General features: G+C 47.2%; 2 protein-coding genes across 2 annotated transcripts in view; one reads left to right on the forward strand and one right to left on the reverse strand.

Annotated features, from left to right (window-relative positions):
- Positions 1-18,147, forward strand: part of LOC119441874 (sugar transporter SWEET1-like) — a 32,984-nt gene extending 14,837 nt beyond the window's left edge. The window contains exons 4-6 of the mRNA XM_037706512.2: positions 4,633-4,794; positions 4,869-4,988; positions 18,002-18,147. Coding sequence (XP_037562440.1) covers positions 4,633-4,794; positions 4,869-4,988; positions 18,002-18,082 — 363 coding nt within the window. The 3' untranslated portion in view covers positions 18,083-18,147. The remainder of the gene's footprint in view (positions 1-4,632; positions 4,795-4,868; positions 4,989-18,001) is intronic.
- Positions 18,148-18,443: 296 nt separating this feature from the next.
- Positions 18,444-20,991, reverse strand: part of LOC119441873 (uncharacterized) — a 47,995-nt gene continuing 45,447 nt past the window's right edge. The window contains exon 12 of the mRNA XM_049661680.1: positions 18,444-18,618. Coding sequence (XP_049517637.1) covers positions 18,491-18,618 — 128 coding nt within the window. The 3' untranslated portion in view covers positions 18,444-18,490. The remainder of the gene's footprint in view (positions 18,619-20,991) is intronic.

Consider the following 20,991-nt stretch of genomic DNA (forward strand, 5'->3'; position numbering starts at 1 on the left):
TCGCGAGCATGTCTGTGAGAGTGCGATTAAGACGCTCCGTGAGGCCATTCGTTTGCGGATGGTATGACGTGGATAGCTTGTGCCTCGTGGCACAGGACTGCAGGATGTCCGCGATAACTTTCGACAGGAATGTCCGGCCACGGTCTGTGAGAAGTTGTCGCGGAGCTCCATGTAATAAAATCACGTCGCGTAGAAGAAAATCGGCAACATCTGTGGCACAGCTTGTAGGGAGCGCTCGGGTGATGGCGTAGCGCGTGGCGTAATCTGTGGCCACAGCGATCCACCTTTGCCCAGAGGTAGAAAGAGGAAAAGGACCAAGTAAATCTAAACCAACCCAAAAGAATGGTTCCGCGGGAATGTCAATTGGTTGAAGGTACCCAGCAGGGAGCGTCGACGGTGTCTTGCGTCGCTGGCATTTCTCACACGCAGCTACGTATCTTCGAACGGAGCGAGCAAGCCCTGGCCAAAAGAAGCGTCGGCGGATCCGGTCGTAGGTACGTGACACACCGAGGTGACCGGCAGTGGGGAGGTCGTGAAGTTCGTGGAGAACAGCCGAGCGAAGGTGTTTAGGGATCACAAGGAGTAATGCTGGGCCGTCGGGGTGAACGTTGTGGCGGTAGAGTACGCCATCTTGAAGTGTGAATAAGCGAAGGGAGCTGTCGGCAAGTGACGATTCCAGGCGGTCAATGATGACACGCAAGGACGGGTCACGGCGCTGCTCGTCGGCGGCATGGACCAGTGGAAAAACAGAGAGAACGCAGGCGTCGGTGTCAGTATCAGACGTAGAGGACGGGTCTTGGACTGGGTAGCGAGAGAGGCCATCTGCGTCCTGGTGTTGGCGTCCCGACTTGTACGTCACTGTGTAGGGATATTCTTGTAGTCGGAGAGCCCAACGACCGAGCCTACCAGTAGGATCCTTGAGCGACGAAAGCCAACACAGCGCATGATGGTCTGTGATTACTGAGAAGGGCTTGCCATATAAATATGGGCGGAACTTTGAAACAGCCCAGACGAGAGCAAGACATTCGCGCTCGGTAATCGAATAGTTGCGCTCTGCAGTTGTCAGGAGCCGGCTAGCGTAGGCTATAACGCGGTCGTGTCCGTGTTGTCGTTGCGCTAAGACTGCGCCGATCCCATAACCACTGGCATCGGTTCGGACCTCTGTAGGTGCGGACGGGTCAAAGTGGGCCAAGATCGGTGGATTGGTCAGAATCGTGATAAGGCGTGAAAATGCGGAAGCCTGAGGGGAACCCCAAGTAAAAGGTACGTCTTTCTTCAGAAGTTCAGTGAGTGGTCGAGCGATTGCTGCGAAATCCTTCACAAACCGTCTGAAATAAGAGCAGAGCCCCACAAAACTCCGGACGTCTTTGACAGACTGAGGTACAGGAAACGCTGTTACTGCTCGAACCTTCTCCGGGTCGTGTTGTACTCCGGAAGCATCGACGAGATGGCCGAGCACTGTAATCTGGCGGCGTCCGAAGTGGCACTTCGATGAGTTAAATGGAGCCCAGCCTTGCGGAAGACGTCAAGGATAGCTGCGACGCGCTCAAGGTGCGTCTCAAACGTAGGAGAAAACACAAGGACGTCGTCGAGGTAGCAAAGGCAAGTTGACCATTTGAAACCTTGAAGCAGAGAGTCCATCATCCGTTCGAACGTGGCGGGGGCATTGCATAAACCAAACGGCATAACCTTAAATTGGTAGAGGCCATCTGGAGTGACGAAAGCGGTCTTTTCTTTGTCTTGGTCATCGACGGAAATCTGCCAATAACCAGATTGAAGGTCAATGGACGAAAAGTATTTGGCACCGTGAAGACAATCAAGAGCGTCGTCAATTCGTGGTAACGGGTAAACGTCCTTTTTAGTGATTCGGTTTAGGTGGCGGTAATCGACACAGAAACGCCACGTGCCATCTTTCTTTTTGACGAGCACCACCGGCGAAGCCCAAGGGCTCGACGAGGGCTCAACAATGCCTTTGGCGAGCATCTTGGTGACTTCCTGCTGAATAACTTGCCGCTCTGCCGTGGACACACGATACGGTCGGCGATGAATGGGAACAGCATCACCAGTGTTTATCCGATGCTTAACAAGGGACGTCTGACCAAGTGGGCGATTGTCAGTGTCAAATATGTCGCGATAAGAAAGCAAAAGGCGATATAGGGCGGCTGCTTGGCCAGGGGCGAGGTCCGGAGCGACCATGGGACGTAATGGGCCGTCGAGGTTCAAGGCACCCTGCGGGTTATCAGGAGGATCTGGAGACGCGTCGGCTGCAAAAGCAGTGACGTGGTCGTCTGTCACTGACCGGAGCGTGGCCACCGCTATGCCTTCAGGTAACACTTGCTTCGTCAAGCCAAAATTGACAACGGGGAGACACATCCGATTAGCGGCAAGGGTAACGACGGAGTGTGGCACAGAGATGTCGCGCGCCAGGAGGACATCACGAATAGGGGCGACGACATAGTCGCCATCAGGCACGGTTGCCGTTGAGGCCAATTCGACGAAGGTTAGGGCTTTTGGAGGTAACCGAACAAACGCTGTAGTGCATAGGGTGTGCGGTTGTTCGGGGCGGACGTCGGAAACAAGAGGAAGCTCGAGGCACAGCGTACCGGTGGAACAGTCGATGAGGGCAGAATGCGTCGTCAGAAAGTCGAGCCCGAAGATTAGGTCATGAGGGCAACGGGTCAGCACGGAGAACAGGACGGGAACTTGGCGGCCAGCAATTCCTACGCGAGCAGTGCACATACCACAGACGGCAACAGTGGCGCCATTGACGACGCGGACGGCTCGAGTGACGGCAGGCGTAAGAACTTTTTGAGGCGACGACATAGGTTAGCGCTCATTATGGACACTTGGGCTCCAGTATCAATCAATGCCGTCAACGGGACACCGTCTACATCTACTTCAATTAGGTTCGTGTTCGTGAGGAGCGTCAACGGAGGATTTGGACAGGACGAACGTGATGCAGCACTACCTCCAAGAGCTGCATGGCCTAGTTTTCCGTCCGGGAGGGTCCATAATTGGTCGGCGACGAATAGCGGCGTGGCTGGGGCGACGGGGACCGACGGCGCTGAGGTGACGGCGAGCGAGTGGGACGACTGTCATCGACGGATACGTGAGAGCTAGTAGGCATACGGCGAGGCGAGTAGGGGCGAGGGTCGGCAAATGGGCGAGGAGGCGGGGAAAAGTAGCTCGAATACGGCGATGTCCAGGAGGTGCGGCAGTGGCGAGCGACGTGGCCAATGCGGTGGCAACGAAAGCAAATGGGCTTGTCGTCCGGAGTTCTCCACTCTGAAGGGTTGCGGTATCTGGGACGGGAATACAGATCACTGGGAGGCGCAGCTGTCGGCACCAATCGGGCGTCAGCTCGGGAGATGGAGCAGGCAGCAGGAAAACCGAGGTTGGCAAACTCTTGCCGCACAACCTCCTGAATGAGGGAGATCGCTGGGGCTGGTTGGTCAATGGTGGGGTCAAGTGGGCGCGGAAGGAACGTGGCAGGACTGGCAGCCTCGAGCTCGCGGCGAACAATACGCGTGACGGTCTCATTGGAGGGGGGTGAAGCGGTAAGGGCGACGCAGGACGACGTCGCAGCCGTGTTAGGGAGCCGGGAGAACTGTGGAATGACGCGACGGCTTTTGGCGAGCTCAAAGCGGCGGCATTCCTTGACAATGACGTCGATGGTAGACACATTGTTAAAGATCAACAAGTTGAAGGCGTCGTCCGCGATCCCCTTGAGAACGTGGCCAACCTTGTCAACTTCGACCATGTTCTCGTCGACCTTCCGGCAAAGAGCTAGCACGTCTTGTATGTACGAGACATACGATTCAGTGGCAGACTGTACGCGTGTAGCAAGCTCTTTTCTTGCAGCCTGCTGCCGACCGGTCGGATTGCCAAAGAGGTCGCGGAGCTTCTCCTTGAAAGCGTCCCAGCTAGAGATCTCCTCCTCGTGTGTCCGGAACCAGACACGAGGTGTTCCGCCCAAGTAGAATAGGACATTAGCTAGCATTATGGTAGGGTCCCAGTGGTTGTTTCGGCTAACAAGCTCATACATGCATAGCCAGTCATCAACGTCAACATTATCTTGGCCGGAGAATAAGCCAGGATCGCGGGGAGTGGCAACCGTGACGTACGTTGTGGTTGGAGTTGCAGTAGAAGCAGCAGACGAGTTGTCGTCACCGGGAGCCATGGCGGAAAGCTGGACGGTGCGGCCGCTGCGGAGCTCCGTGGCGAGGACGGGGAACGGCACGCTCCACCAAAATGTTACGCAAACGAAGAATTAAGGACAGGAGACTATTTACAAGTATATTTACAAAAGATAGCTGCAGCGCTGGCCAGATCAGCCGATAGCTCGAGAGCCCAGAGCAGTTCGTCTTCTTCGTCTAGGCGCCCGCGCGCCTCGTTCAAACAACCAAATACCACACGCGTGTAGCGATATTAGTTGTATTGAAGCTCTTTGAATGTGCGTGTGTGGCCACCCTGCTATTGTTCTATATAGCCATTCGTGACGTATAATTACAATTTTCTGGCACTTTTCTTCCAGCCATAGCATGAATGTAGCATGATTGTAGTTTTCCTCATTAGTGTAGTTAATAATAAAGGTTTTATTTTTTTTTATTTTTTGTCTCTCACCACTCACAGGGCTCCTTGAACTGGAAGATTTTAGTCCTTCTTGTTGTGCTGGCCGGAGTCTATTATGAGGTCACCTATTTGATCAATGACAAAGACGTTGCTCTGGCTGTTGTGGGGATGATGGGCTGTATTGCAGCATTTTTGTTCTTTGCATCACCTCTGTCCAGCTTGGTAAGTGCATCTTGGAAAGTGCTCGTTGCTTAGGATTTCAACTGCATTCCTTAAATATTCTGTTGACGCTGCAGCTTCACGTGGTCCGGACACAAAGTGTTGAAACTCTCCCGTTCCCACTCATCCTGTCTGCATTTGTTGTGTCAAGCCTGTGGACACTGTATGGCTTTATTTGTGAAGATGCATTCATTTATGTGAGTACCACTTATCCTTTTTCTTCTTGTAACTTTGTGCAGGCAACCAGCCGCTTCATTGTTGTCTAAAATTTTCATAGGCTGTATGTTCTTCATTGTCTGCAACTTTCATTGTGTTTTACATTCAGCAGACTGTATATAAACTGCAAAGAGTTGTTTGCTTTTGGCGCTCTAGACGTAAGCGTGTGACCATTTTATGCAACGGTTGTATTTGCCAAACTAAACTTCTGGTCCAAGGCATTGATAATCTGAAAGCTTTGCGAGCATGCTGAAATCAGTTTTCCTAGCTAGTGCTCTCCTCTTGTATAGAATGCCAAATACCTAAGTCTACCACTTTCTGAAGGGAGGTCATGTACCTTCTGTGAGACGCTTTCATTAAGGCTGTTAACTAGTACATGTTCAGAGTTAAGAAGTTGATTCCAAAACACAATGATCTCAGGTGCAAATAGTGATCCCAAGTGGCAGATGCGGAGCTTCGCCTTGCTCTCGAAATTTTTAGAAAAAAAGAAAAAAAAGAAAGTAACAATGATAATCCTGCATGATGGTTACTATAATTCTATCCTTTCTAAGTTTTTGACTCCCCCATCATTCTTAGAGGACCATCATAAACTGTATGAGGCAACATGTTTTAGTTGCCGCATGCATACTTCAATATGATTAGGCAGAATTAACTGGTGCTGCTACTGCGACAAGTTTTCTTTTTTTCTGGAGTGAAATGTCAAAGATGCTGCCTATCTTTGATGAGTCTTACTGTGATTAAAATACACGAGTCCAACCGTCCTTTGACAAGCTGTTAGTTGTGGATTTCCTTTGTTTTGTAATGGCAAGAGACACGACTGTGCTGTTAGTGGAGGCTGTTTACTTATCGCTCACATTCGTACTCTCGTGAGCTCAGCAGATGTTCGCCTACGCTTAGTTATGTAGCATTACTAATTTTGAAATGACTTACTGAATTGAATCTTGCATGTAGACAAAACCACATTTTTGTCAATATTTTAGTTCTTTCCACTGTGTGCTGTTACTGCACAGGTAAACTTAAAATGATGCATTGCTGCTGGCAATTACCATACCTCTAGCCTTGGAAATGGATTTGCCACACCACTGCTGAGCAGTCAAACCCATTTCCTATTAAAAAGAAAGAAGTTCAACTGGAAGGAAATTTTACTTTGGCTAAATTAGAGAGTTTTGAAATTGGGGTCCCAATTGCCTTGGGGCCCCAAGAAGATAGCAGGCCACAACTGAGCATGCGCTGAATGTGAGGCAGCCTTGGGTCATTGCGTTCGAGCCAACCCAAAGACCCTAAACTCGAGAAATAGTGTGGGTTCCCAAGCCGCGTTGGGTGGCTCGGGCGGACGACTGGCAGACGCGTAATAGCCAAGAGAGACATATGAGCCCAGCTATCCAAATCTCGTATGGCTCAGTCAAGTTGGTTGCAAAGCAAACTTGCCGTGTTCTGGGTGATATTCTGCATTTTTAAGAGGCAAGAGACTCAGGGCCATGCAAGAAGACGCTAGCTGTGCTTGGGTCATTGTTCTTTGACCACCTCAAACCCCTTTGGCTTAAAAATGGCAGCACCAAGTCATACAAATAATAACATAGTCATTATTTTTATTACGAACCTTTCCAAGCCTTTTTTTAAAATTAAAAATACATTCCTTTAGATTTCACTAGTAAAAAGACTCTTGTTTTTTTACTTTCAAACGCCTTATATTTTCGCCACTGTGGCATCCCGAGCGCACAACGCAATGCTGCCCTTGTCCCAATTCTGATGCCCCTCCAAACCCAAGAGCAACCAATGGCTTGGGGTCCCAACATCTTGGAGCGCCAATTCAAAAACTCTCTATTGTTTAGAAATGAGTATTGTAGGTATATTGAAGCAAGCTTGGCAAAGCCACGAGACTGGTAATTACCTAATTTTCTTATCAACATCTATTAAGTAACACCTAAGCAAATGACTTTTGCACCCGGTGGTTAACAGAAATGATGCCAATTCTAGACCATGACCTCCAAGACTTTCTGCATGCCCTAGTGCAGGTGCTGCTGATGCCCCACACTCATTGTCAACGTTCTTGGTTCTGCATCATTCCTGGCGACCAGTAATGGCAGTGGTCTTGTCAGTATCTGTATCAAAAGCATCTATTTTGCGATGCATTCAGTCATATTAAATTGCAACAGTTTGCATAGAGGCTATTTTAAGTCTGCACTACTTGAAACTAGGCTTCTTGTGTGGCCCAACATTTTTGTTGCAGTTGGCCTTCAACCTACTTTAGTGCCTGCAGGATTGATAGATTGATACTCAATCCCTCATCTTAAATTTGATTTTCACCCACACCCCTTCTTTATACAGTTATACCTGCTTATAGCGAACCTCCATATAACGAATTCCTGGATATAACGAAGTTTTTCTATTCCTCGCCGTTACTCCATAGAGGCTCACGTATTTGAGACCTCTACGTAACGAAGTGGCAGCGGGAGACCCCCTCGAAGTAACAAATTTTCCTCGCCGACAGCCTAGAGATTTCGCCCCAAATTTTGTCATTTTTGCACGAGCAGCAACCGGAAGCACCTTATCCGCCGCAACAGATTGCGAAGCGAGCGCACGTGTGCGAGGCGGGACTGCATCCCTCGACCCGGCGGTCTTGCCGCCGCGGGTGTGACATTTCTCGCTCCCTTCATTCAAACCTGATCCTGCCGCTTGCTGCAGCTGGCCTAGCCCGCCAAGCCAGCACTCTCCTTTTCCACTTGATGCTGCCGATGCACTGGCAGACCCTGTGACACATCACACTCGATGAGTGCGGACACGCTCTGTCAAACGCTGGCGGTGTGTGGAAGTGCCGTTGCAGAAGCAAGCGAAGTGACCTTCATGCTGTTGTCTATCGCTTGAACGCAAACTAAGCGCTGAGAACACACAGCAGGCACAAAGCTAAGAGCCGTCGACACACCTACACTGCCTAGACTCTGCCCCAACGCAGATTGCTTTCTAGATACGACCCGCGCGACCGGGCGCTGCCGCGCAGTACGCAGTTGATGCCAGAGTACAGTACAACGCTGCCCGCTATCCCTCCCTCCTCGCTCCCTCGCCGGTGCCTCGAGCACAACGAGAGAAGGCGTGCTTCCTCCTTGCTTTTCTTTCGTGTGCACGCGAGACTTAGACGCGGTCGCCTAATGCCAAAGCGTCCTTCCAAGCTGCCAAAAACGCATTGGCGGATGCCACACTGCTGGTGCATCCTCTGCACGTTGCACAAATGCGCCTCATCACCGATGCATCTAGTACGGCTGTCGGCACGGTGTTACAGCAGTTCCAGCGCAACTCCTGGTACCCACTCGGGTTTTTCTCGCAGAAACTGAAACCTGGAGAAACGCGATAGAGCACGTTCGGTCGTGAGCTGCTGGAGGTATAGACATTTCCGACACCTGCTGGAAGGCTCAAGCTTTCACGTTCTTACGGACCACAAGCCTTTGTCATTCGGTTTTCTCTGTAACTACAACGCTTCTACTGCACAAGAAATACGGCGCCTCAACTTTATCTCTGAATTCACCGTGGACGTTCGATACATTGAAGGCCCAGTCAACGCGGCCGCAGATTCTCTCTCCCATATCGACGCAATATCAACGCCCACACTTGACTTCGAAGAAATCGCCGCAGCGCAACTTACAGACGTCGAACTTTGGGACATCCGTTCATCCACCACGTCACTGGCGCTGTCCTACGTTCCCCTTCCATTTTCTTCGGGCACCATCGCTTGCGACGTGTCACGGGGTCGAACACGTCTGTTTGTCCCACTCCGGCTCCGCCGTCAAATATTCGACAAGCGTCATGGCACAAGTCATCCCGGAGTTCGTGCTACACAGTGTGTCATTACGACCCGCTTTGTATGGCCGAGGGTGAACTCTGATGTGCGCTGCTGGGCGCGTGAATGCCTTAACTGTCAACGCTCCAAGACAACACAATGCACGAAATCGCCAATTCATTACTTTCGCCCACCCGACGCTCGGTTCGATCACGTTCACATAGATATCGTTGGCTCACTCCCACCATCCAAGGGTGCTCTCTACATCCTCACTTGTGTGGACTGTTATACCTGCTGGTCTGAGGCATTCCTCTCACAGACGTAACGGCATTTACCGTGGCTTCCGCGTTTGTCAGTGGCTGGATCTCGTGCTTCGCATGCCCCAGCATTGTTACCACCGATCGCGGCCGACAGTTTGAATGCGATCTCTTCCGCGAACTCATGTGCCTGCTTGGTGTCTGCCATGTCCATACTACCGCTTACTACCCATCGGCCAATGGAATGGTCGAACACCTTCATCGTCAACCTAAAACCGCCTTGATGGCTCGCCAGGCTCGTGCTTCTTGGGCTCGTCCTGCTTGGCGTGCGCGTGTCTTTCAAGGAGGACCTCGGCTGCACAACTGTAGAGTTGGTCTATGGCTCAACGTTGCGTATGCCTGGTGAATTTTTCACGCCAGCTTCTGTCGCCACGCCCGATCCAGACAGTTACGTTCAACAGCTCCGCTTCCTCTTTTCACGCCTGCGTCCTTGCCCTAGCCGGGATGCATCGTCGACTGGCGTTTTCGTCAACAACGACATGACTACAGCGAGCCACGTTTTCGCCCAGCGTGAAGGCATCCGACCTTCCCTTACACCTCCCTACGACGGCTCTTTCAAGGTGCTCAGCCGGGCAGAAAAAACTGTCACCATCGAGCTCAACGGACGGACCTGAAGAAGTCGTGGCTAACAGAGTCAAACCCGCCTACCTGGTGACCTTGCCAGCATTGTGCACTTTTAATCACTTCACCACCGCAGAAACAAAGGATTTACGCGAATGCCTGACTCCAAAGGCCGTTTCTTGGGCTCTGCGCTGTGCTTCTCCTAAAAGGGGGGACGATAGCCCTCTAGCGGCTATCGTCATCTTCATCAGTCGCCTTTTATTTATGGCGCACTCAAGTGCATGGGCATGTGCCTCGTTCCTCATGCTGCATGCTGCGAGGTTAGAAAAAGATAAGAAGAATAAAATATAGTCTCTTCTTCTCCTGTCATCGGCCTGAATAATTCCTTGTTCTTTCACTTGCCGACTCACGCATTGTTATAGTGGACCTAACCTCGGTCCCTATTGACCCTTTTCGCGGCAATCCCGTGGGCGCTGCCATGTTTGATCTTGTGGTGACGCGTCCATTGTTTGCCTCAACTGCCTCTATTGCCTCCTTGTTTACAATGGAAGTGTATGACGCCGGAACGGCTTAGAAAACCTCTGTTTTGGGAGATATCGTAGACGGTGACTGGGTGAACGACACAAAGCTTTGATCACAGCGTCAGAGGACATGCAAAAGCGCTTTCGGAGCTGATTAACCTATGTCCAAACAGCGCAAGCAGCGTATATGGTGCTTGTTCTAAAAGCGAGGCTAAATATGTATTCCAAGCTATTCCAAACATTCCGCTCATGAATTGAATCAGGATTAGTGTGTTTTGCTCTTTGTAATTTATTTGGCAAATATTTTGAAGCAGCGGCTTGTCAGTTTCTGACTCAGTGAAGTTCCTCGGTACGGCCACTATCTGATTATTTTCTGCCTAATCGCTCACGGGTGTGCTCAGTTCCGATAGATTTTTTCTTGCTGCGTACAAGGCTTGAAACGTAGCTGTTTTGTACATTTGGTACCTTGTAGCAAATATATATTACAGCTAGTAACTCGCTTACTCTTGTGGACCATCACGGAACATTCAGCTTCGACCATTCGTGCGCCATAGGTGAAGTCCGTCATTTATTCTGCGTATACAGTGCGCATATATCCAAGTGTGCACCCATTCACTTATTCTTGATACGTCAGCGATAGAGTGGGCGTAAGTTTTCCTGCCATTTGGGATAGATGTGTATAGATAACGTGTGCGAAACTTACTATGACAGAAAGCGGCGCTACTCCTTTTTGTCATTGTTTAACGAGTGGTACTCACTCTTGCCGACGTTCTGGGGCTGAAGCCCTTCCTTTGAAGGTTAGCGATACAATGCTGGCAGATGAGCAAATTTCTGTATCCTCAAGGAAATCCGTACATCTGGAAGTGCCGGTAACACGTTTGGACAGTTGCAGCAGCGGTCCGTGAACTTGGCCACACATATTCATTTCATTCCTTAACATGCCAGTCACTATTTTTGCAGCCAACTACTGCACACGTCTTCAATCCACATGATTCAATCTAGCATGATTGGAGCACAGTGCGATAGCGATAACTCAGTTGCATTTCCGACAGCTTATCGCACAGAAGCAAGGTAGAAGTGGTAGTGGTTTCGTATTCGTGCGCGGTCGCTAAGGAGACGTATGGCGCACCGCAGTAAGCGCCATCTCGTTTGTCTAAAACAAACTGCTCCGCGAAAAGGGTCAATACCAAGTTTTTGGTTTTTGTCTATCTGTTTAGTTTTTTCAGTGCTCTAGCAATCTTGGTTTAAAAAGGAAATTATGATTTTGCAGATAAGTGTTCATTGGTGGTGTCTTGGTTGCTGCCTTAGCATCACTCCATGCACATGAATGAACAGGCAAACTGGTCATTCCTTGTATTTCTAGGCCTGCACACCTGTATTGGGCATGCCCAATAAATGGACTACCCAGCATTTCTTGGGAAAATAACTATACACCTGATCAAGATTTAAAGAAATTTCTTTGCAAATACAGTTTCAGGGAAGTGTTGCAGAGGAGATTAGGACACTGTGCAGAAGTCGCTATTATAGCAGGTAACCTTTTTACATGTGATACTTGCAGGTAATTTTTGCAGCATAGTAGTGACCGTGGTTGCCAAGCATGCATCTCTTTGAGCTTGGCCTCAATGCCACCTATCATGGCAGTTAAGCAATCAAGGAACGATCCCAAAATAGTATGCACTGCACTTCAGAGCACATGTATACCAGTACTTTTCAGAGCAAGTTCACCTTATTGCTTTGCACATTGCCACTTTGATGCACAATTCCTGTGATTATGTAAAGAAATATTTATGCAGATCCAGGGCACAAGCTAAAATTGGTGAAGCAAAGCTTCACATAGAGTCTAACATGTGCGATTTAATTTAAATCGTTAATGCTAAATTAACTATTTCAATTAATGCTTACAACTAAATGCAGTGCCTACAATTGTCTTATTTTCATCCTACGCAACATGTAATTTATGCAGTGTTTATGTTTATGCACTGCACAGGCCACAACATTAATGTCATGTAATGTCTATGTGTATGCATTGCCTCATTCGCAAGCTATGCTAAAATGCAAACACCAATACACTGGGAAAGGCACAGGGCGAGACATCAATGCAGCAATACCACGTGGATGAAGGAAGTATGACACATATATAAATGTACACTTGAGGCTTCTAATACCTCTCGTGCTACAATGGCATGTACCCCGTGGCTCAAAAATGGTGTGGCCCAAATTAATAAGAAACTTGAAAAAGAAGATATGTTGAATATTGTGCATTCCATTAAGAGGTCTGTGTTGTTTTTTACCTATGGGCTGACATTATACAGTGTATTGTGACGGGGCCTCGTCATCGTCGTCTTCCTTAAATGCAAGGAGGCGGCCCGTAACAATATGAATATGCAAGTTTTATATTGATTTATTGTTTGAATATGCAGAACAGAGGTGCGCTTTCTGGCACTAATTTGTCGATCTAAAGTTTCATGCTGTATAAGGTGCCCTGCTAATGCCTGCTAATTCTTTTTTTCTTCTAATTAGTCAAGTAATAAGTACCCAAAAATTATGTTGGTGGTAGAAGAGGACAGATGACCGTACACAGTACAGGTCACACAATTGTGTATTGTGCCAGTTTTCTTAATTTCTTAACGTTAGCTGGGACACCCTGTATAAGCCAGAGTGTCCAGCAAGATACCAAATCAACCATGCCAAACCAAGCCCACTGCGGGGGAGGTAAAGAAAGCTTTGCTTTAAAAAATTTTGAGAACGCTTAAACTTCGCCTTTAAATGGGGAATGCGATAGATTCCCAACTGCTTTTCACGCTTCCCGGCAACTGCAGCTTATGTAACCATAATGTTTACCGGGAAACGCTGGCGGCAAATGTATGCACGAAGGTGAGCTTTCTGATAGAAACACGGCCTCTTGCATGGGCCGATCCCGCACAGTCGTGCCAAGAAAATTACATTTTTAGGTTTCTGTTATTGTGTCACACTTTTAATATTTAAGTCTGAGAAGATTTAACATAAAAGGCATGCGCTGCCAGTGTTTTGTTTCATGACATTTGTTTGTGGGCTATTATTCGGAAAATTCCTAGGAATAACTTTGTCAAGAATGTAAGACAAGGTGTGAGCAACTTTAGTGATAGAATGGTGTGGCAATATAACCCACATATACTGCATGTCATATAGCAAGGCATGGCATATACATATACCTAAATATATACAGTGGAATCTCGATGATACGATCACGGCTAATACGAATTTCCAGATGATACGAATTTTCTGAGGTCCCGGCCGAGCTCCATTACTTTGCAACGTGCTAGAGAACGGTTGTTACGAATCAATTTTAGACCCGCGTCGGTTGATACGAATAAACGCCGCCCCACCGACGGCCACGAAAGAGAACAGCGCGCAGTAACGCGCGTTTTCCCTTTCTCTTTTGGTGCGGAGGCGCGGACGCGGCGCCAGACAGCGCAGAAGCTGCGACTTGGCGCAAGGAGTTTGAAGCGGTGGCGCTTTTGTTGCTCTTGTGCTTTTCTTTTTGTCTCTTCGCTCGCTGCGGCGGCCGCGCCGTGGGGCGCGGCCGCCGCAGCTAGCGAAGGTCGGTCTATCAGCTTCAACGGAAACTGAGCGGCGTAAGCACAGCGCATACAAAGGTCAGAGCCGTGTCGAGATCGCTTTCAAGATACGGTGCGCGTGACACCACCAACAGCCGGCACAGGCACCCCCTCCCTTCCCGCATTGCTCCTTTCGCGTGGGGAGATTGCGCTCGGTTGCAAAATACTGGCGCCGCAGCACAGTGTCGCCCCCCCTCCCTCCCATGCCCCCACGACCTTTTGCGCAACGGAAGTCGCGTTTGCTCTCCGCTGTGCGTTCGCTGTCTGTGAAGGTGCTCGTCCCCCGCGTGCTTTCACCGCTTTCACTCGCACATACGGCGCGCGGTGACGACTTTATCGCCCTTGGACTCGTGCTCCACGTCTCATGCTCCTCCTCGGCATCGCCCTCGTTGATCTCCTCTCCTATCGGTGGGCGCACCTCGTGCTCGCTACCGCCCTTGTCGGCGAGATTTTCCCGCGGAAGCAGCAATTTCGTCTCACGCGGCTGCACTGTAAGCTATACATGGAGTTCTATGGGAGGGTGAACGGGAGTCGGAAAAGGCCGCGTTGTAGCCAGTTCTACACTATAAACGGTTATGTTATAAGTGGTCTATACTGTAAATGCTTTTTACGTACGTGTGCCTGAGTGAGTTCACCTCTGGACTTTTTAATTTAGCTAGTTTTAATTGTTTCGATGATACGAATTTCGGCTAATACGAATTTTTTTCGTGACCCCGTGAAATTCGTATCGTTGAGATTCCACTGTATGGCAATTTTTGCACACGGGACGCCAATGCCGGCATCGACACCGGATTTTCTGCAAGACGGGGCCTTTAAATCGCATTAAAATGATACACTGGGCCCAGTTAAAATGAAGGTGCCTAATTTTAGCCAAGGCCTGGCCCTATCTCTAAGCAGAGGTGAGTTGGCTGGCCAAGGCATAGCTTGTGGGCCAGGCGAGGTATATGCATTTGGGCCTGTTTAACCCTGTGCACATCTTTTTAATTCTGAAGTCGCTAATATGTTGCATTGCAGCAATCTAGTCTGTGGCAGTTATACTAAGATATACTAAGATATACTCTCCATTCTGTGTAGTCATGCATGAGATGTGTTTCAATTTTTTCTTTTATGCATTTCTATTCGTGCTGATGGTACAAGTAAATGTTATACTATGTGGATGGAGTGAATAGTGCAAGTGACATTTGATCTTTGGATCTGACAAAATTGTGATTTGGCCCAAACACAGCATATACAGGTCAATGGCTGTAGTGCCGACTTGTCATGTTGGAGAAGTTCGCACTCAGTGGCACTGAGCACCAAGAAGGTGTGCTCGGCTATATGAAAAAAAAAAAAAAAAACACCGTGGCAGGAAGACCGGTGCCTTCGCATTTTTTTAAAGTTCGTATCTAACCAGCAGTGCTTCCCTGACTGTTTGAAAGCAAAAACAAGAGTAAAATCCTGGCTTTTCTCCTCCAGCTAATAAACAAATGGAGTGTGTGATTTCTTAATTCTTCTGTTTATTGGAATGCAAATAAAGAACTGCAGTGTCTTGCTGCTCCTGTTGCAAAGCTAACCTGCCACGTCAGGTTTGCTTGAATGCTGCCCAGCTGTGGTTGAAAATAACATTTGGTAAAGAATGCCACAGTAACTATTGTATTTCTATAGTGCTTGTGGTAAAACAATGGCACATCTTCTCTTTATCTTCCATGTTATAGTAGCATAGAGGGGCAGGTGCTGTGCACCACGCTAAAGATACTGGACAGATGGCCACTGCCAGAACAAAAGAAATTAGGAGAGGTCACAATGGATGTGTGCGCCATAGGCAGGGTGCATTCACTTCCTGTGGTCTAGAGGCCTTCGAGATCGACTTAACAGCGATGTGGGCCTCCTCAGAATTTTGAGTTTCAAGTTTGTTTGCCTACTCATTCTTCTCCCTTCCCCTCACTTTAAATCTCTTCCCCCTGTGCAGGGTAGCAAACGTTACTTTTTTCTGGCTGACCTTTCCTGTTTCTCTCCATACCTTTACAATGTCTAATACGAGCATATCTTTGTGCGTTATCTGTTTTGATGTCTCTGGCTTGGTGGACATGCTGCTTGTACCAAAAGAAACGCTAGCCCATGTAGCTCTTTGCTACTTGTATGCCCAGTGGTATATGCTCTGCTTCATGGTCTACTCACTGCAAGACACAGAACATAGGTTTTGCTCTTACAATCATCTCTTTGTTATAGTTATGGCCTATGCATAGTTTTTGTCAAAGGTTCTTGAAGCTATAGTGGCAAGATTCGCGACTGCCATGCACCTGTACATAGCGCAGCAAACAGAGATGTTGTGCACGCTCGTGCAGGCTGATGCCGTATTCATGTGCTTTTGTTGCGTGCTGTGTAATGAAGTGTGCATGTTGAATTTGCAACTATTGCCGATAACCCGCTTGTGTCTCTAGTCTCGTTGACGAATGCAGAAATACTCGAACACACAAGAAGACTGGTGCGACATATCATTGCACCCTTTGCCTGATGCAGTCAGTGCTTCTTGTTGCCTCCTTGTGTGCATATTTTTTTGTTTTGTTTTGATTGCACACAGGATTCAAATGCATTGACATAAATAATCAATTCACATGGTCACGGTCATGAATTGAGAGATCATTGATGTAAAAATGCTTTTTCATGCATTGGGTTCCTTAAACTTCTAAACTGGCAGTTTTGTTTTTACATAATATAAGCGGCAACTGTTGATATCTCGGTTTTAGAAAGAGGTGAAGGTATGATTCAAAAATGAAAACTGAGTCCTGTATAATATGCATTTGAGGCGACTATTTAGAGCAGGAATCGGCCTCTCGCGAGCAAAATACATTCTAGGGTACTAGCAAGCTTTTTTTTTTTGGGTGCTGCCTGCTGTCCCATTCCCATGTACAATTTTATTCTTCTGTAAATTTCCTTTTCATGATCAGAGTCCCCTGTGATTAATTGACCTAGATAAACGCACTCCTTTGGAGACTCTAGAGACTGACTGGCAATCCAGAATTCTTGTTCCCTTGCCAGGCTATTGAACATTATCTTTGTCTTCTGCATATTAATTTTCAGCCCCACTCTTATACTTTCTCGGTTAAGGTCCTCAATCACGTGTTGTAATTCGTCTCCATTGTTGCTGAATAGGGCAATGTCATCTGCAACCCGAAGGTTGCCGAGATATTCGCCGTTGATCTTCACTCCTAAGCCTTCCCAGTCTAAGAGCTTGAATACTTCTAAGCATGCAGTGAATAGCATTGGAGAGATTGTGTCTCCTTGCCTGACCCCTTTGTTGATAGGCAATTTTCTACTTGTGGAGAACCAGTTTAGCTGTGGAATCTTTGTAGATATTCCGCAAGATGTTCACGTATTCCTCCTGTACTCCTTGATTACGTAATGCCTCTATGACTGCTGCTATCTCTACTGAATCAAATCTATGAAAGCCATATATATAACACATTACGTTTGGTTCAACATTGGATTGCCCTTATGTCTAACGTTAATTTTTTTTGTGTAAAACAACATTTCTTAAGTCATTTTGTGCAAGCATTTTGGTTATTAGCGTTAAGTTTGCATGACATTTACTTTACCACTTCACTGTGAGCATCTCTCAATACCTGATTCCCACACAAGCGTGGGATCCGATGTTTTTAAGGATCTCTTATCCTGTGAGCGAAAACTATATATCTAGTGCTTTCTCATGCCTTTCTTATGTAACAATCCATTTAATTCCTTAATCATCTTTTGGCCATCATGCCTAGTTCTGCCATCCAAGCCTATAACTAGTGGCAAAATTAATATGTGAAGTGTATATAAAATTTGCCCCCTGTACAACAAACCTTCATAAAAACCAGTAAGCTTACTTTAGCAATGACTTGACAAGTGGTGCCCGCTTTCCTGCCGGGTTGGCAATATTGTGCACTCGATGTCAGGCCATCTCTTAAGGTTGTATCGGAAACATGTCCATTCTTGTAGACTAGACTGCATTTCCTTTATGGACATTGTCATGGCAAAAATTGCAGTCCATTGCGAAACAGAAAGTTTCCGTCCAGTACGTCTGTTGCCCTTGGTGCACTCCTTATACTGTCAGAGATTGAAATCCACCACTATGCGACACCCCTACAGGCGGTGCACACCATCTGTAAGGATGCCAGGGTTAATGTTGCCGGTCCACTCAGCACTGCAAAAGACCTCACTCACACAGTGTCTATGATTGCATTTTTTTCTTCTTTTTTTTTGCAGACACCAAATATCATGGGTGCCCTGATTACAGCTTGTCAACTGGCCCTCTTCGTGATCTACCCTTCAGCAAAGAAGTCTTGAAGAAAAGCAAGTGAAAAAAAAAAAAAAACACTAAAGAAGCACACAAATGTTTTATTCACAATATATTTTTTATTTACAATATTATATGAGTGACTGTTTTTTTCTCACTTTTTTACAAAACAAAGTTGTAGTCCTAACTTGCTGGCCATCAAATAAGCACCCTGGTAGCATGACATGTGAGGAATTTCGTGTAGCAGCAAGTGACTTTCCCCGTAGAAAAATATAGTAAAAAATATCAAGCACCGTTACTTTCTCTCAACATACTAAAACACAAATGTCCAAAAAGTTACAAAAGGCTTATGTGCAGTGTGTTAGTTCTGGCATAATTTTTGTGACCGTTTCGCATTGAGAATGTGAAATCCTGGAGATGCGTTTTACTCTGTACAAAAGAAAACTGGACCATGCTGCTTATTTTGTGGTGCTGTAACAGGATTCGTCATTGCTGGACCGTGACTTCCTGGGTGGTGTCGGGGGCACTAATTCCATAGCTTCGTCAGCGCCATCGCTGTCGTCCCAGTCCCAATTGTCGTCTTTCCCTACAGATAAAAAGTATTTAACATTTACGGGCAGTGAGAGAATTTAAAAATGTTTCTTCACATGCAAACGATTCAGTTGATCAGATGTGAAATTTTCGTATTAGAATAGCAGTTTATACATTTTTTTTTTTTGCAATAACGAAGGGTAAACTGCACAGGTGTGTTTCAGAACAAGCTTCAGCTTTTCATATTTACATGTTTCAACATCCTAAAATTGCTCACTTGAAAAAGCTGAGCTTTCCAAATTACCACCTTTCCTTTCTTTTCAACATATCTCAAAGCGTTTGGTTGTCCCACAAAGGATGCCATATTGAAATACTTAGACGGCTGGTGATGTAACAAAAAAAGGTACGCTTGCAACTTCACTCTTAAACAGGCTTTTTCTGCCACCTGTTTTCAACAAGCACAAACTAACGGAGGAGCTCAAATCGGCTTGAGGGCTGCAGCAGAAATGCAACAGTGCTAGCATTTGAGGGTAAAAACAGCGCGCTTAAGACGACTGAAGAAAAGAGAACGCGCACCACGAAGCACCTGAGTAAAAACTTGCTCAGCGCTTTGTGGCGTGTTCTCGTTTCTTGTGTTGTTTCATGCGCTGTTTTAACCTTCAAAAGCCATGGCTGCGATCGCGCAAACAGCTCGCTCTCCGCTCGTTCGGTGTGACTGCTACGTCACAATGTGGGAAACCTGCTGTACCGCCCCGCTGTCTCTGACGGCCGCTGACGCAATCACAATTCTGATCAATCCAGAGAGGGCAAGCGGAGGAACAGAAAAGCGAGCTGTTTGCGCGATCGCACCCTATATTAGCACTTTCATGACCGCGGGAAAATCGGTAGTTTTTGGGTAGTCTGGCTATTTTTTTTCCTGCCACAGGAAATAATTCATGTTGGAGTGTATGGTATCAAATTGCAGAAGAAGAAATTATCTTTCCAATGGTATTAATTTCAAACAGCATATTTATTAAAAACACCACGAAAAAAATTATCAAAACAAAAAAATCGCATCAAGAACGAGAAAGATCGATAAAAACATCAATGGTGCTTTGCACAAAAAAAATATTTAAAGAAATCGAAATATACATTTTCAAGAAAAGGGATATATGAAAAGTTCTTGAGGCACACGGGTACACGCAGCACTCCGGAGCGTGATTCCAAGGTGCACTCCCGGTCTTCTTTGTGGACAAAACTCGACTCTCTGCGCGACCGCCGGCAAATGATCCCGTCCGAACGACGTTTACACCTTGCAGATAAGAACTGTGACCTTTAGAACACGCCAGTAATCCTTACGTCGATGCGCGGCAGCGATAACACGGTCCGAGAAGAAAGCAAAACTCAACGGCGGATACCCATCGATGTTCCGGGGCGGTTTGCCGCACTTTCATCGTCCGTACTGAAATCCGACGAATCGAAGTCGCCTTCCGAGTCTCTGCTGCTACGATCATCCCCAAATTCGAGCCCAGATGCGTCGGACTCCGTCGAAACTCGCTGTTTCCGTGGAGCGGACGCGCGCGACGTAGATGCCAAACGACGAGCGCTTGTCACCCCGACTATGCAGGCGCTTTAAAAATCCCCGCGCGGTGAAAAAAAGAAACACAAATCCGAAACTGATAAAATAGTCTGTTTAACCTGCTTGATGGTGCTAGCTGTCCAAAGCACTCGGAGAAGCGCCAAAATTCGAACTTGTACTATCAAGAAAATACTGTCGATGGGAATAGGCACGGTCACGAAAGTGTTAAACCAACTAGCTAAGCAATGCATGCTCCTACAACAGCGCTGGACGAGTTGAGGTCATTGTGTCTTTTGCAAGTGCTTCCTGGACAAGCTCAACAGGTTTTCCGTATGGAAAGGGTTAATAATCGGTTTTACAGCTCTGCCCAAAGCCAAGTGATTTAAGCCTCCATAAACAGATACTAGTTGCAACATTATGCAGTTGACCAAAACTGGAACAAGTTGCAACGTCTACCATGCTAGACCATCAATGCTACGACTGACAAGGTTTCAAGTTGCAATACAACGTGACTGAAATAATTATGCATTGTCTCAATGCAGGTTGACATGACATTTTGTGAGATACTATGTCATTACAATGATGCAGCTCCTTCCTGGCTAACTATGCACTAACATGATGAGAGTACAGGAAGGATACTTTGCAGGGTTTTCATCAATGCAAGCAATTAATGAGCATAAAGCATATTGTCAAGCAGCAGGTTTTAACAACTAATTGTAATGGAGACGATGAGCGCTGGCAAAAGATCGACGCCAGTGCTAGGCTTGATATTGTCGCTTGAGCTTGCTCTTGGCGTGTCATTACTTACTGCTGCTTTAATTGGTGCGAATGGCCAGTAAGTAAACCGTTAAAGAAAATAAATACAAAATC

Source organism: Dermacentor silvarum, chromosome 2 (assembly GCF_013339745.2).
Source record: "Dermacentor silvarum isolate Dsil-2018 chromosome 2, BIME_Dsil_1.4, whole genome shotgun sequence".
Lineage (NCBI taxonomy): Eukaryota > Metazoa > Arthropoda > Arachnida > Ixodida > Ixodidae > Dermacentor > Dermacentor silvarum.